This window comes from Mchenga conophoros, linkage group LG10, assembly GCF_057382185.1.
Source record: "Mchenga conophoros isolate Kocher_MC1m ecotype Shallow Benthic linkage group LG10, M_conophoros_male_GT1.1, whole genome shotgun sequence".
NCBI lineage: Eukaryota > Metazoa > Chordata > Actinopteri > Cichliformes > Cichlidae > Mchenga > Mchenga conophoros.
In genome coordinates, this window is record NC_140535.1 from 4,007,996 (window position 1) to 4,022,247 (window position 14,252).

A 14,252-nucleotide genomic window follows, 5' to 3' on the forward strand; every position below is an offset into this window, starting at 1 on the left:
CACATAATTGCTTTTTCATATTCAAAATTTGCAAAGTAAATATATCATGTCTTTGCCATCGCTTCCGTGTTTGGTCTACGTTTGATCGTAAACATGCCTTCTGAAATATTTAATAACCCCACTGTGGTTGTTTGGCAGCTGTGGATTCAGGAGAGGCTTCCTTTAGCTACTTGTAAGGATTATGGAAACAACCTCCAGAGCGTACAGCAGTATATCAAAAAGAACCAGGTAAGTCAGGGATGACTTTTGGCCATGGTCAGCTGAAATGTAATCCACATTCTGATAAGACTGAGAACTTTCTCATCGGTTCTGTAGGCAATCCAGAGGGAGCTGACAGGGCGGCGGGCTCGTATTGAGGAGGTTCTTGATCGGGCAGCAATCATTGCTTCACTGAGAACTCCTGAGGTGGAATTTGTACGTGAGGGGGCGGGACATGTACGCCAGCTGTGGGAGGTGCTGCAGCTGGAGACGGAGAGGAGGTCTGTGTTGCTGGAAGCTGCGCTACAGGCTCAGCAGTACTACAGCGAAGCAGCTAAAGTGGAATCCTGGCTGTCAGGACAGAAGCTCAACCTGGCCAGCGAAGAAAAAGGCACAGTATGTACCCCTGTAATATTCACACTGCTCTTTACAGCCATAGGTTATCATCAAAGTGATCATGGTGTTTTATTTTTCAGGATGAGGCGAGCACGCTACAACTTCTGAAGACCCACCTGGCTCTGGAGCAAACCGTGGAGACATATGCAGAGACCGTAGGCATGTTATCTCAGCAATGCCAACATCTACTAGAACTAGGACACCCAGACAGGTGTGCCATAATCCCTGCAGATTATCCTAAATTTGTTTTGCACATTCTAAGTACTAAAGTTTAACGGAAAATTGTTTTGAAATTGTAATTGTATTCTTTTGTTTTGTCTTAACTTTCAACAGTGAGCAGATCACCAAGCAGCAGTCCCACATAGACCGCCTCTATGTGTCTCTGAAGGACATGGTGGAACACAGAAAGATGAAGCTGGAACAGCAGTACTGGCTGTACCAGCTCAACAAGGAAGTAGAGGAGTTAGAGAAGTGGATCACTGAGCGTGAAGCAGTAGCCAGTTCCACTGAGCTAGGCCAGGACCTCGAGGATGTCACGGTCAGTATATCTACAAGGTTTTAGCATCTAGTCAAACAACAGGAACACATGAGGTGTTCTAGTCTCAGTCAATTCTGAGCCCAAACTGTGAACCGTGGCAAGGAAATTTCACGACTGCACAGGTGGCATCCTAATACAGTGCCACACCATTCTTTCTCAAATGTTTGTAGAAGCATGCTGCATGCCTGGTTGCTTAATCTTATACACCTGTGGCCATGACAGTTATTGGAACACCAGAATTCAATGATTTGGATGGGTGGGTGAATACTTATATAGTGTATACCATAAAGGAGACAGACGTATATTGTGTTTCAACTTTGATCTCTCTTGGCTGACTGCAACATGTTTGTTCCACCAACAGCCATGGCCATAGCTAGGATCATGTGCTTGAATTGGGAGGGGTAAGAAAGCAAACTCAGTGGACTTCAATCTGCAATATACTGACATCTTGTGGTGAAAACTTTACACCGTGTAACTTTTTTTTTGAGATTGGAAAATTAATGAGCACAACAGCACCACCCACCTGTTTTTCATGTGTTCTTTCTGTCTGGGACAGCTGATCAGAGAAAAGTTGTTTTAAATGGGGTGAACTGCAGGGGGGCACCATGGCCTGCAAGGATTCACTGGAAGTGGTGCAATTTGGTCCAGTTTTAATCAGCTGCTCAGTCACTCAACAGATTTATTTAACAAACATCTTTTGCATTGATAGGATACATCTGACTTTCCTTTTACGTTCATTGGAGACATTTTTGACGAGGAACTTATTTGTCAGGACAGGAGAAAGCATTCTGTATTTGCAGGGTGGAAATCATCCACTGTGTTAAATTACATTACATTTATGAGAATAAAGAATGATTCATGTTTGTGTGAGTCTCTGTAGCGTTGCGTTGTTTATTTGCGTTTCAGGTCCTTCAGGAGAGGTTCACCAAGTTTGCATCAGAAACCAACAGCATTGGCCAGCAGCGCATGGAGCAAGTGAACAAAATGGTGAACGAGATGATAGACTGTGGCCACTCAGACGCGGCCACTATTGCTGAGTGGAAAGACGGACTGAACGAGTCGTGGGCTGACCTGCTGGAGCTGATGGAGACCCGCAGACAAATGCTGGCAGCATCGCACCAGCTGCACAAGTTTTTCACCGACTGCAAGGAGGTATGGTCACATCCGATATCAGACAGTGACTCAGGTGTGCCCTGTTCTTCCTCAACATTACAGGTAGACTGTCTGGGCGTGAGTTGCAGCTTCTATTTTTAAAGCACTCATGATGACAGCGTTGTCCTGTGTTGTAGGTCTTGGCTCAGATCGCAGGGAAGATGAAGCAGCTGCCAGAAGTGAGGGCGTGCCAAGCCAACATTACCAATCCAGCCACCCTGCAGAGACTCATGCACTCTTTTGAGCATGCCCTTCAACTTCTAGTTGCACAGGCAAGTGATATACTCACCAAACTTGTGTTTGTCACAAAATAGATTATACGTCATAGACAAAGCAAACTTTGACTAAAAACTAAGGCTAATCTTTTATTAATTAAACAGAGTGACGCATGTCTTTATGCAGGTGAGGCAGCTGCAGGAGAATGCTGCCCAGCTGAGGACCATCTATGCTGGTGAGAAGGCTGAGGCTATTATGGTCAAGGAACAAGAAGTGATGGATGCATGGAAGGAGCTGCTGAGCTCTTGTGAGGCCAGTCGTGTCCAAGTGACTTCAGTAACTGATAAGGTCCAGTTCTTCTCAGTGGTGCGTGAAAACCTAATGTGGATGGAAGGAATCATGGGCCAGATAGGATGGGATGAGCCAAGGTAAGGTAGCATATGCTTGTTAAGGTATGGCTCTCCTTTATTACAGTTTGGAAAAGATGAATTAGAGCTTTAGAGAGTGCATTTTTACCTGCAGGTTTCTGTGGTCTTATATGGTCAATGAAGACAAAATGTTAATATTGTCTTCTGTGCCGCTTTGACCTAATTTCATATGACACCTGCTACACCGTTTGTTTTTGTTTTTTGTTGGGGGCTTCTCAGGTTGACACTCTAATCACTGCCTTTATTTGTCATGTTCCCAACCAGTACCACCGTCCAACTTGCAGTATTTTCATATTTGGCCTGAAATCTTTCAGCAGATGTCCACATATCAGCATATGCATGAACATACAGCACTATGGGAGCCACAAAGATGGCGAAACATATGCACATGTAGTGTGTTTTGATGCAGCTAACATTTTTATGCCTCTACAAAAATTGAGCCTTCCTCAACTTTTGATCCCCACCATCCTTTTTTCTCATCACTTGCAATGCCATCTTTTGGCACAAGCCCTTGAAAATTTTCTTTTTTTCATGTCTGGCTATAAGATTGTGTTCTTCTTATTCTTATTCCTTTTCTTCTTCTTCTTCTTCTTCTTCATGCAGTCTGCTAGTTTTTTTAATATTAACTTTGACACCCAAATGTTTTCACTCAATCCATAGAGAATGTCTGGGGCAGGGTAAGAATGTTTTCACACTCGTCCAGGTAATAAATGAAGGCTGGTGTGATAAAGCCTGACAGTATTGTGTCCCTCCGTCCGGATCAGAGGTTTTTCTGAATTTGTTTGTATTATATATATTGTTATAATATGCTGACATAATATTGGTCAATCACTGATTTGTGTGTGAATCATTCATATACATGGCTGGTACATGAGGCCCTTTGGCAATCTTTTGCTCTCTGACAGATTTGCAAACTATTGCTGCCAATACAATCACATCGCTAATACTGCTAAATAAGGAGACTAATATGGCTGTTAAACAACTGTTTAAGAAGTAGAACTGTCAGGATTCCTTTTTTAAAATATTTTGTGAGGGGGTTAATGTAACCAGAAAAAAATGATCTGTGTTCCTCAGAGATCTGACAGCTCTGGAGGGAATGATGAGACAACACCAGGAGCTGAAAGCCAAAATAGATGGACGCAGCAAGACCATACAGCAGTGTGCAGATCTCGGCAAGATCCTGATTGCTGCTGGCAACCCTGCTTCAGAGGAGGTCTGACAAAAAATATTCACACTGTTAATATAAGAATACATAAAAATCATACAATTACTTTATGTAGTAATGAAACCAACCTGCCTGTCGCCGCAGATAAAAGAGAAGTTGGACAGTCTTCTGACTAAGCAGAAGGATCTTGTTGAAAAATGGGACAAACACCAGGAACGGCTGCAGCGCAGTGAGTAAATAGAATACTTAATAGATGAATACTTAACAAAACACTCTGTTAAATGTTAAATGGGCCTAAACTATAAATGTTTTTCCCTTTCATGCCACTATGTGCATTTAATATATCATGAATCATGTATGAATCTTACTGTTCTTTTCTGGTTGAGCTGACATTGCAGATTCACTCTCAACACAATTTAACCAAAAAGACTGAAATCCAAGCTGTAACATAAATGATAAAATTCCCTCATAATACATACACAAACATGTAAATAACAGATTCTACTGAGTATGCATTAAGCATGTAGTGAGTTGGTAATAGTGTGGCTGGTCTTCTGTCACTTCCAGAGCAAGAAAAATTCCAGTTTGCTCAGGAGACAGTAAAAGCAGAAGCCTGGCTAAAGGCCAAGGAGCCGCTGATCACTACCAGGCATCAAGAGGGAGGAGTAGCCCAAGCCCAAACTGATGAGGTTGAGCAGCTCATCCTTCGCCACGAGGCCTTCCGCAAGGCTGCTGTAACCTGGAAAGAACGCTTCAGCTCCCTGCGCCAGCTTTCTGCTGTAAGCTTGACTGTAGATAAATAATGAATCAGTTTGCCGGAGTCACAGTTTTTTTTTTAAAGTGACTACGTGTTGTGTTTGCTTAGCAGGCATGGGCGCATACCATGAGTTTGCATCATCACAGGCTTTAATCTGGCTCGTGACATTAAGTGCATGTGGTGTACCCTAATCCCACTGCACCCAATCTGCCTTCCGCGCTACATTGCTTAGTGTTTTGTCTGGCATATGTTTGAAATGAACAAATCACTAGCTTTACCTGCATCTTTTGGAACCATCGCATAAAATGTGGCGTTAATCAAGTTTATATGGTGCTATTAGTTATGTAGCTAACTCTCTCTCTAGGCTGAGAAGAAAAAAGAGGAGGAGAAAAGGACCCCACTCTCCAGCCGAAGGATGTTCCCATTATCTTGCCTGACTCCCAGTGTTCCCTCAACCAGTGCTACCTCTTCTTTCCTAAGGCAGACGGTACAGGCCCAAATTGAACCGAAGCCCTTGCAGCCCAGTTTGGATCTGGGTGCCACCTCTGCAAGCCAGAGACTGTCTTCAGCACTGGCCGGCTATAGTCCAGTTATAAATGGATCAGGCTACCACGGACTGGATCAGGGCAGCGGGAAGTTGATGGGTACTTCTTACCTTGGGATGAACCACCCGGCAGCCGGAGGTGGGAGTGACTCTGGTTTCTCAGCACTGACCTCTCAGAGTGGTGGAGTAGACACCTCCACCTATCTCGGTTTGAACCATCAAACTGCTTGTAGCGCAGAAAGCTCTGGGTACTTTGGACTAACTACTGGGAGCATGGGTGGGATGCAGAATCATCTGGGGAGTGGCAGGTTAGGAAGTTCAGGTAACCTAGCTCAGCAGCCAGGCAGTGGAGGTATGGGAAGCCCAGGCTTTCTGTCTCAGCAGAATATGGGCAGTTCTGGATATCTGGCGCAACCGCAAAACATCGGGACTTCCGGATATTTGGGACAGCAGCCAAATTTAGGGAGTTCAGGATATTTGGCACAACCGTCCAACATGGGGAGCTCTGGGTATTTGGCACAACAGCCCAATATGGGAAGTTCTGGGTTTTTGGCACAGCAGTCTAATATGGGGAGTTCTGGATACCTGGCACAGAATTATCAGAGCGCTGGCGGATTGGGTAGCTCAGGCTATCTGGCACAAAATCATTACAGCAGTGGAAGCCTGGGCAGCTCTGGATATCTGGCACAGAGTGGTGGCATCATGGACCCTAAAATGGCATATGCATGGCAGCACCTGAAAGCTGACTTCATGCAGCCTAGAATCAACCACATCCACAAGGCTGTAAACCCTCTTCTCGAAGCCAGCAGAGTGCAGCGTGAACAGTTTGGCGACATCCCGATGGCAGACATGATGGGGCCAGAGTCAGGGCTGGAGCTCCTCCACGGCCGCCTCCAGAGAGATCCCCGTGGCAGCCGCTCTGACCCTCAGATGGACCATCTGAGGAGAGAAAGGGAGTACAAGCTGGGCAGACAGACCTCCAGCGAACAGGAAATTCAAGCGAGGCTGAATGAGCTGCCGCTGATTGTGCGGCAAGAGCGTTACCGGAGGCGCCTGGAGAGGCAGTCGTCTAGTGAACAGGAGGGGAACGGCAAGCAGAGGCTGCAGAGGCAGGACTCGAGTGACCTGGAGGGCTCTGCTAAGGAGGGCTCTGACAAGCGCTCAGGGTATGTGAATGAGTGGTTTCTTTACAGTTTGCCCAGTCAGCACAGTCCAGCATGATCGTTATCATTTGGAGGTTACGTAACGATTGTGTTTGCTGTGTGGGTGACTCATGTTTGCTGTCCATCCAGGGAGAAGAGAAATACCATGGCAGAGATTGTAGAGCAGGTCCAGGAGAGAGAGGCAGCACATGTGAGTTTACATACTGCACACCACAGTATTGTGGTGTCACTTTAGTTTAAATTATGTATAGATGCAATATTCTCTCTTTTGTTATCGGGTTTTTCAGGCACGAGGAGAGCCTTATCGACCTCCTAGCAGCCTCTCAGCACCCGTGACCCGTTTTGATGGACGTCCTCGTGCCCGAGACCGTCCCAAACCAAGGAGAAGGCCCCGTCCAAAAGAGCCTGAGGAGACTCGACGATCCCGCTCAGCCCCGGCAACTGGAGCCCCAACAACACCCCAGCCGCCTTCACACACTGCCCACAACGAAGGTTCCCTCTACCGAAAAAAGGCCACCAGCTCTGACCTTGAAGCTCAGCAGCGAAGCCCAAACAGGTAAAGAAGTCATGAACAAAAGACAAACACCACCCCAGCAATAACAACTGCCTCATTAAAGGTCTGATCAAAAATTTGCAAACTATGGAAAACTGTGCAAACCAGGTCAAATAGCTTATGGTTTCAGCCAGCAGGGTATTACTTTTGTGTTTGCGAAAAGAAAGCAGGTTGTCTAGAAGCAACCTTCACGCTCACTGTCGTTACTATCTTTGACCAGAGTGAGCTGACTGTCTTCATTGAAGACTAATTTATTAAACTGACCTCAGTCGGATCCAGCTATCATGTTATCAATGCTATCAATGTTAGCATGTGTCATGAACTTTGAAGAAACCATCGACGATTAGCTTTCAGTCCTGGTCAGTCACACTATATATGTGTTATGACACAGAGCGACAGTATAGTTAGATCTATATGTTTTTGGACAGTTAAATATTTTTGCCTCCAAAACCAGCAGAAAGGATTTTCCAAAGATTCATTTGCATGTTTGATTCAAGTGGTTTATCTCGGTTAACGGCATATTTGATTTGGGAAAACAGAGAGCTTGACAGGTTGATTGCAAATTTTCATTGATTTTTATTAGTTATTCTAAAATTTAAATGTGTATTGTTTGAAACAAAAATAACTGATGTGACCCAACTTATCTGCAGAAATGCATTACAAATCTGTTTGATGTCTCATTGTGATTTTCCAGCAAGTCCTGGGTGAACGTATATTGTGTGCTGAAAGATGGAAAGCTGACCTTCTATAAGGATGCCAGGAACCACAACACAACATACAACGGAGAGCCTCCTGTTGACCTTAGTAACTGCTCGTTTGATCCGTCGATGGGATACAAGAAGAAGAAAAATGTCTTCATCCTTCAGTAAGAATTATTCATATTATTATGGCAAATTTTATTGCCAGTAACTGTGATTTCAAATTGTGGTTTTACTGAGTTTATATTGAAAAGTGTAATATGTCTTTAAAGGTTATTGCCTATTAAAAGATTTTAAATTATTGATTAACCACATGGCTATAAAATACATGCAAATGCATAAAAACTGACAAGTCCCTATTGATTTTCTGTGCAACAGAGTGAACGATGGAAACAACTTCGTGTTTCATGCAAAAGATGAGGTAAGATACATTTGTAACTTGGTAAGGTCAATTAACTTACTGGTGTTAGTATGTTAGAACTTAAAGACATGGAGCATTCTGATCAGTCAGTACATTATCAAACTCATGAAAAGACAAAGATCATCAATAAATGTATTTGCTGCTCATTGTTCTGCAAAAACAATTTTGATTAAAGTAATAATCTACAGCATTGCACCGGCTGGCTCCTTCCTTCATTATCTTGAACATTACCTTAAACGTGGGCACTGATCTGCACAGGTCGCCCTGCTACCAGACTCAAAATATGCCGAACAAATCAACTATTTACTCCAGTTTCAATAACATTTGTTTAAAAATACACTGTCAAGCTGTTTTAGGAAATCGCTTTTCAGGTAAATACTATATAAAGTATTGGCCAGAAATTTACATACCCTCACCTTGGGCATGAATGGCATGGTCATTTTGGGCTTTTAATTGTTTCTCTGGCTTTTTCTTGTTTCAGGGTGGAACGATTATACAGCATATGTCTTTAATGACATTAAAAGGCAAAAACTAGGAGCACAAGTTTGAATTCTTTTGGATTTTTATTTTCAAAATTGTCAAAATAATACATATAAGCTCACTTTAAACCTTTTAATAAGTGGTGCTAAAGGCTCTTCAATGTCTTAACTTGATAGGTCAAGGCCCTGTTAACTTCTTGTTAGTGATCATGACTGGTTGGTAGTTTCTCTTTACCAGCATAAAAAGGCATCACTCATTGGATTGACCGATACTTGCAACAAAGGGAACATCCAAGGAACATGATGAATATCTAAAAATGAGGATTAAAGATTTACACAAGCATTTCTAAACAACAGCACATTCCAAGATCATCAGTTTAAACAATTGTACATAAATACAAGTAATTCAGATGTGTCACCACTGGACTAATAGGGTTCTGACCAAAAAAGAAGCCCCTGCTCCAAAATCAGCATCTTTAAACTCAACACCCCTGACCTCAACCATCATGAAAATGTATGGACTGGGCTCAAAAGCAGGGCCAGAAAACCAACCAGTTTGAATGAATTCTACCAAATCTGACAAGAGTTGTCAAATGCCCAACCACAGTTCTGCTGGAAGCTTGTTGCTTGTTGATAGCGAACAAAACCCATCTGGTGTCCCTGCAGCTTGCTAAGAGATATTTCACCAAATAGTAGCAGGGGTGTATTTGAGCCTGTATTTAGCATTCTGGATCTTCTCATCAAAGATATTTGTCATCTGTGAACCTAGTTGTTGTTTTTAAAGTCAGTGAAGATGTTTGCTGTATAATCATTCCATTACCGTAACATTCATACCCATGATGAGTCTATGTAAACGTCTGGCCACATGTGTATGTGATATGTTACTATTGACAAGAGGGTACTGAAGATCTAGAACAACAGAAATGTTGGTTTTGGTTTGTTAATGGAACTTCACAGATAACAGAATGACGTTTCTTTAACTTGTATCCAACACATTTTCACACATTTTGATTATAATATTACCAGTTTGTCTCTTTTTAATGCCACTGGATTACTAAAATCACACAAGGACAGCATAGAGGAGCATGTTGAGCAAGAGAATGATGTTACACAAATGCACCAGTGAGCGACACAGGAAATCATTCCTGCCTGTGGTTATCTCCTTGTACAACTCCTCCATCTAATACACAGTACACAGTGCAATAGTTACACCCTTTTGCACACGCTCTGTAGTGAAAATAACAAATAACAAAGTTTTACAGGTTAGAGTAAAATGTCAGTCATATATATCTAACCTCTGTAATATTCTGGAAATTTATAATTGAGCTATTTGTATATATATGAGCTATTCCTTATATTTTGTAAACTTTGTAATATATTGTGTTATTTAATTAGTTCAGTCTGTTACTGTTACTGTCTTGAAGCCACTGCAGCCACATAATTTCCTTAGGGAGTGTAGTATTCAGTGTAGTATTTATGTCAGCATTATGTTAAAAGTACACCGTTACTGCTTCCATATGAATTAAAGGGTAGGTTGCAGGCAGGTCCTGCTAATCAAATGTGTTAATAGATTAATAGATCTTGAGCAAGTGTGAACAGCTCTATAAATACTGACGTTTTGACTGTTTGGACCATTCAAGTGCATGTTAACACAAAAAGGGAAAGACATCAGCAATGATCTTAGTGAAATAATTACTGGTGCCCATCATTCTTGGAATGATTATGAAGCCATTTCCAAATGTTTTGAAGTTGTTTTGCAGTGATGTGAACACTTTGAGTTGCGTCGTATACAGAAATATTCTAGGGTCAAATATGAGCTCATGTGTCCAACCACTAAAGCCTGACTCAAATAGGGTCATGCAACAGGACAATGATCCCAGCAGCAGCAGGAAACAATCCTCCACAACACATTAACCATCTCTCAGTCCCTTAGATCAAGTGCAATTTTAAGTAAATGAAATGAAAATACTTCATTTTACATTCTTGCAGTATTTGGCATGTACAGAACCTAAATACTTCTTCTACTCTTGGTTCTGTCTTTATAGTTTGAACTCTTTCCACTTAGTAATTGATGGGTTCGGTTTGTGTGAATGAGGTGCAGCACAAAGCCACAAACCACTGATGTAATAAGAAGAGGTGCAACCTTCAGTCAAAGGCAAATTTGATTACATTGTTTCCCACCTGAAGACACTTTATTCAAATAAAGAAAATGTAGCGTTTCAGCTGGATGGTTTGCATATATCTGCTGCAGGCTCAGATTTGGATGCGTAACAATGCGATGTGTAAATCCCAAACCACACAATGAATCAAATGCAAAGAGAAAAAAGCATTATATGATGAGCAGACTCCTTATATAAGCTCTCTGTCTGATCCTGGTCTCTGTAGGAGGACCTAAAGGCATGGACTTCCACTATCACCACCTGTATAGCTGAGCACGAGGCCATGGGCACGTGGGATAAGCCAGGCACCTCATCTATGGATCCTGACCGCTCTGAGAGGAAGGAGAAGTCGGAGGGAGATGCAGACGCCAGGTCAGAGAGGTCCGAGCTTGTAGAGGGGGAGGAGAGGTCTGAGAAGGAGAGATCAGAGAAAGGCGACGGCTCTGAGAAGTTAGACACATCTGAAATTGCTGACAAGCTGGAGGGTGGGGCGGGGGGCTCCAGCACGTCTGGAAAGAGCAAATGAGAAGCCCTTTTTTGTTTTACTGCTACTCACTGACAAACAGCATAGGAGGCAGGGATGGATGGAGAGCATGTGCAGTTAGGTTTGCAGGTCCTCGGTCACACAGCTGGAACACACCGAGGCCACGGTCCTTTGATTGACTATTGTAACTGTGACAGACTAATCTCTCAGCCTCTCCCCCTTCACCCAGGAAATACATCAGTGCTTGCGGTGGGCCACCTGCTGGTAGATAGGAGGCCGGCCGGGTGGACAAACAGGCAGACAGACTCCAACAAATGGTCCCAAGAATTAGTCACTGTCACTTCCTATTGTTGATCGTTTAATCTCTCGGATTCACAGCATCTTTGTTTATGTATCTTTGACTGATAATGTAATGCTCTGTCTATCTAGACAAACCTGAGAAGTGGCGAATGAAATGTTTCTCAATAGTAAAAAAAGAAAAATGTTTTTGAAGCAATATACTTTTTTATGTTTCCTCTTTGTCGGTGAGAGAAATGGGGGAAATGAAATAAGAAGTAATGTAGAAGCAGCTGTAAATTCTCTCATTTTTTTGTCACCTCCACGTAAGCTTACTCCAGGCAGTTGTGCACCTTAAACACTTGACACATCTGTATACTAATCATAGTGACATTTAATCCCGACACATGGCTAGCTTTGACTCATCTTAATATAACGGAATGCTTGTGTTACCAACTGACTTCACTGGTGTCATTTCCACAGTTCTTTTCTTTTCACTTCTTCTGATTCTCATTATGATTTATCCGTAACGATCCGTGTCCAGAGAAGAGCATCCCTTCAAATTCTGATCCATCACCCCAAGGCATGTTCAAAGTGGCAACGCTCAAAGTAACACTAAGCCTGAGACGATCCCTTTGTGTACATGACAAAAAATCAGAACATTGCATGAAATAGTCTTAGTGCACCTGTTAAACTTGCCTTTATTTCTGTGTTCTTGGCATAAATCAGGCAGCACTGAAATTGCAATAATCTAATGTGAGCGGGTGGGTGGGTTGTATTTGCTGTCATAGACGACTTCTCAAAATCCCGAGGGTTGTTTGAAAAAGCAGAGTTGTGTTCTCTCTGCAGTAAGCATGAGAGGAAGAAGCCAAATGGCCCTGCTGCTGTTTGTACTGTATCACTGCTATTTCTTTTCCACAGAATGTACTGATTTCAGGTACCCCCCTCCCCATAATGTCAAAACCTGAGCAGGTGTGTGAGAGACGAGACCTCTCTGTGCCCTTTGTCCTTCGTTTGACCTTCAAAGCAATTGGAATCTATTTGTCAAAGACGAGTTACATGTAAGTCATGAAGTGTATAGACCTATCTTTGTATGTATACCAATAAAACCTGTGCTCTAATAAAACCATACTCTGAATCGGTAAAAATTAAAACATTTGTATTAATCCACAAATAAAATCAGTCATCACTCAAATATATTAATGTTTATTACATTTAAATACAAATTATGCAAATTAGGAGTCACTATTAATTATCACAGTGTATATACAAGTACACCAGTATCTAGATGTATTAAATACGTTGTACTGGGGAAGAGCAGCAGGTGTACTGTAGGTATGCTTGTTGTATTTTTATATGCATATATTTATTATATCAGACTGAAGAGTTGCCCCATGTAATATTAGCTGATTGAGTAGCCAGTGTTACTGTGGGAGGTGTGCTCAGTTTATGGATTACACACACAACAGGATCAACTAGCCTGGGCAGTTCACTACCTGCTGCTCAGGGAATAAAAGTATTTTGTCATCACAGTGATTATTTTGTTTTATAAAATAGTGCTCGTTTGTCGTATATGTGAGTTATTTTTCCACACATAGGTCCAAATAGTCTTTACAGTGCTTATTTTGGAGCTAATGAGAAACTGCGAATCTCCTGAAATTTGTGCTGTGAGAATGACTCGCAACACAAAGTTTTTCCATACTGTCGAATTGCACTTCTTCAGTTGTGTAAAATGACTTCTTAACAGTCTTCCTTTCTGAAAACACCAAAAGTCCACTTTCACATTACAAGATTGCGAACAGAGAAGTTTTGCTACAATGTGAATGTTCTTTTGTTTTTTATTTGTCACACACTGTTTGCTTTTACATAAGTGCCATGTCATGAAATCTGCTGGAACAGCGGGAAACAGTTGGTCCTTTAATCATGAATAATGTTTTGTTTGACCTGACACTCGTCTGCCGTTGCAATACATATTCTCAGTCATCTAATTAGATGCTTTGGTATTTTCATGTGGCTGTGATTGTTCTGATTCGTGGCAGATACTTAGCCTGCCTTACCATGTGCATTTGAAATGTTTGCTTCCCATTACTTTTATGAAACACATAGGGGGAGGGGGGTGGGGGGGTATTTTCCACTATGTTACAGCAGTCAACGAACTAAATAGGCAGCATAAACGTGACTGAAGAGAAAAAAAATGTGCAAAAATCTGTTTCCTTCATTGATTGATGGTCTTACATGTGTGTATGTCTTTGTTACCTTACATTAAAACTTGCTGCTATGACATTAAATAAACCTCCAAACTTGCTGATGCAAAACTTGACGTGGAATTGATGTGGACACACGCATACCTGCACACACCCACTGACACCACACACTGATTTCAACTACAAGATAAACGAGTGGTTTATTACCGTCTTTCTTCTCAGAGTTGAGCTGAAAAGCCAGAGCATTATCGTCACAAGGTAGCAGCAGCAGTAACAACTTCATATTCTCCATGCTGAAGCCTTCTAAGGTTGTGTAACAAATGTGGTGGTTGTAATTTGCATATAACAGTAACATACAATAAAGTATTTATGGATTATGTAAACATGGCCGAAACCTTCATTAAACATAGGGTTAGTCTTT

At 42.1% G+C, this 14,252-nt stretch overlaps 1 protein-coding gene across 3 annotated transcripts in view; it reads left to right on the forward strand.

The window, feature by feature from the left end:
• The window catches only part of sptbn4a (spectrin, beta, non-erythrocytic 4a), a 29,022-nt gene extending 16,264 nt beyond the window's left edge, over window positions 1-12,758 (forward strand). For all 3 annotated transcript variants that reach the window (XM_085288237.1, XM_085288238.1, XM_085288239.1), the window contains exons 5-20: window positions 139-228; window positions 316-594; window positions 675-805; window positions 928-1,132; window positions 2,039-2,284; window positions 2,422-2,556; window positions 2,687-2,928; window positions 4,003-4,141; window positions 4,238-4,322; window positions 4,661-4,872; window positions 5,215-6,560; window positions 6,687-6,747; window positions 6,845-7,113; window positions 7,805-7,975; window positions 8,187-8,229; window positions 11,094-12,758. In XM_085288237.1, the coding sequence (XP_085144363.1) occupies window positions 139-228; window positions 316-594; window positions 675-805; window positions 928-1,132; window positions 2,039-2,284; window positions 2,422-2,556; window positions 2,687-2,928; window positions 4,003-4,141; window positions 4,238-4,322; window positions 4,661-4,872; window positions 5,215-6,560; window positions 6,687-6,747; window positions 6,845-7,113; window positions 7,805-7,975; window positions 8,187-8,229; window positions 11,094-11,393 (3,954 nt within the window). In that variant the 3' untranslated portion in view covers window positions 11,394-12,758. The remainder of the gene's footprint in view (window positions 1-138; window positions 229-315; window positions 595-674; window positions 806-927; window positions 1,133-2,038; window positions 2,285-2,421; window positions 2,557-2,686; window positions 2,929-4,002; window positions 4,142-4,237; window positions 4,323-4,660; window positions 4,873-5,214; window positions 6,561-6,686; window positions 6,748-6,844; window positions 7,114-7,804; window positions 7,976-8,186; window positions 8,230-11,093) is intronic.
• The last annotated feature ends 1,494 nt before the right edge of the window (window positions 12,759-14,252 follow it).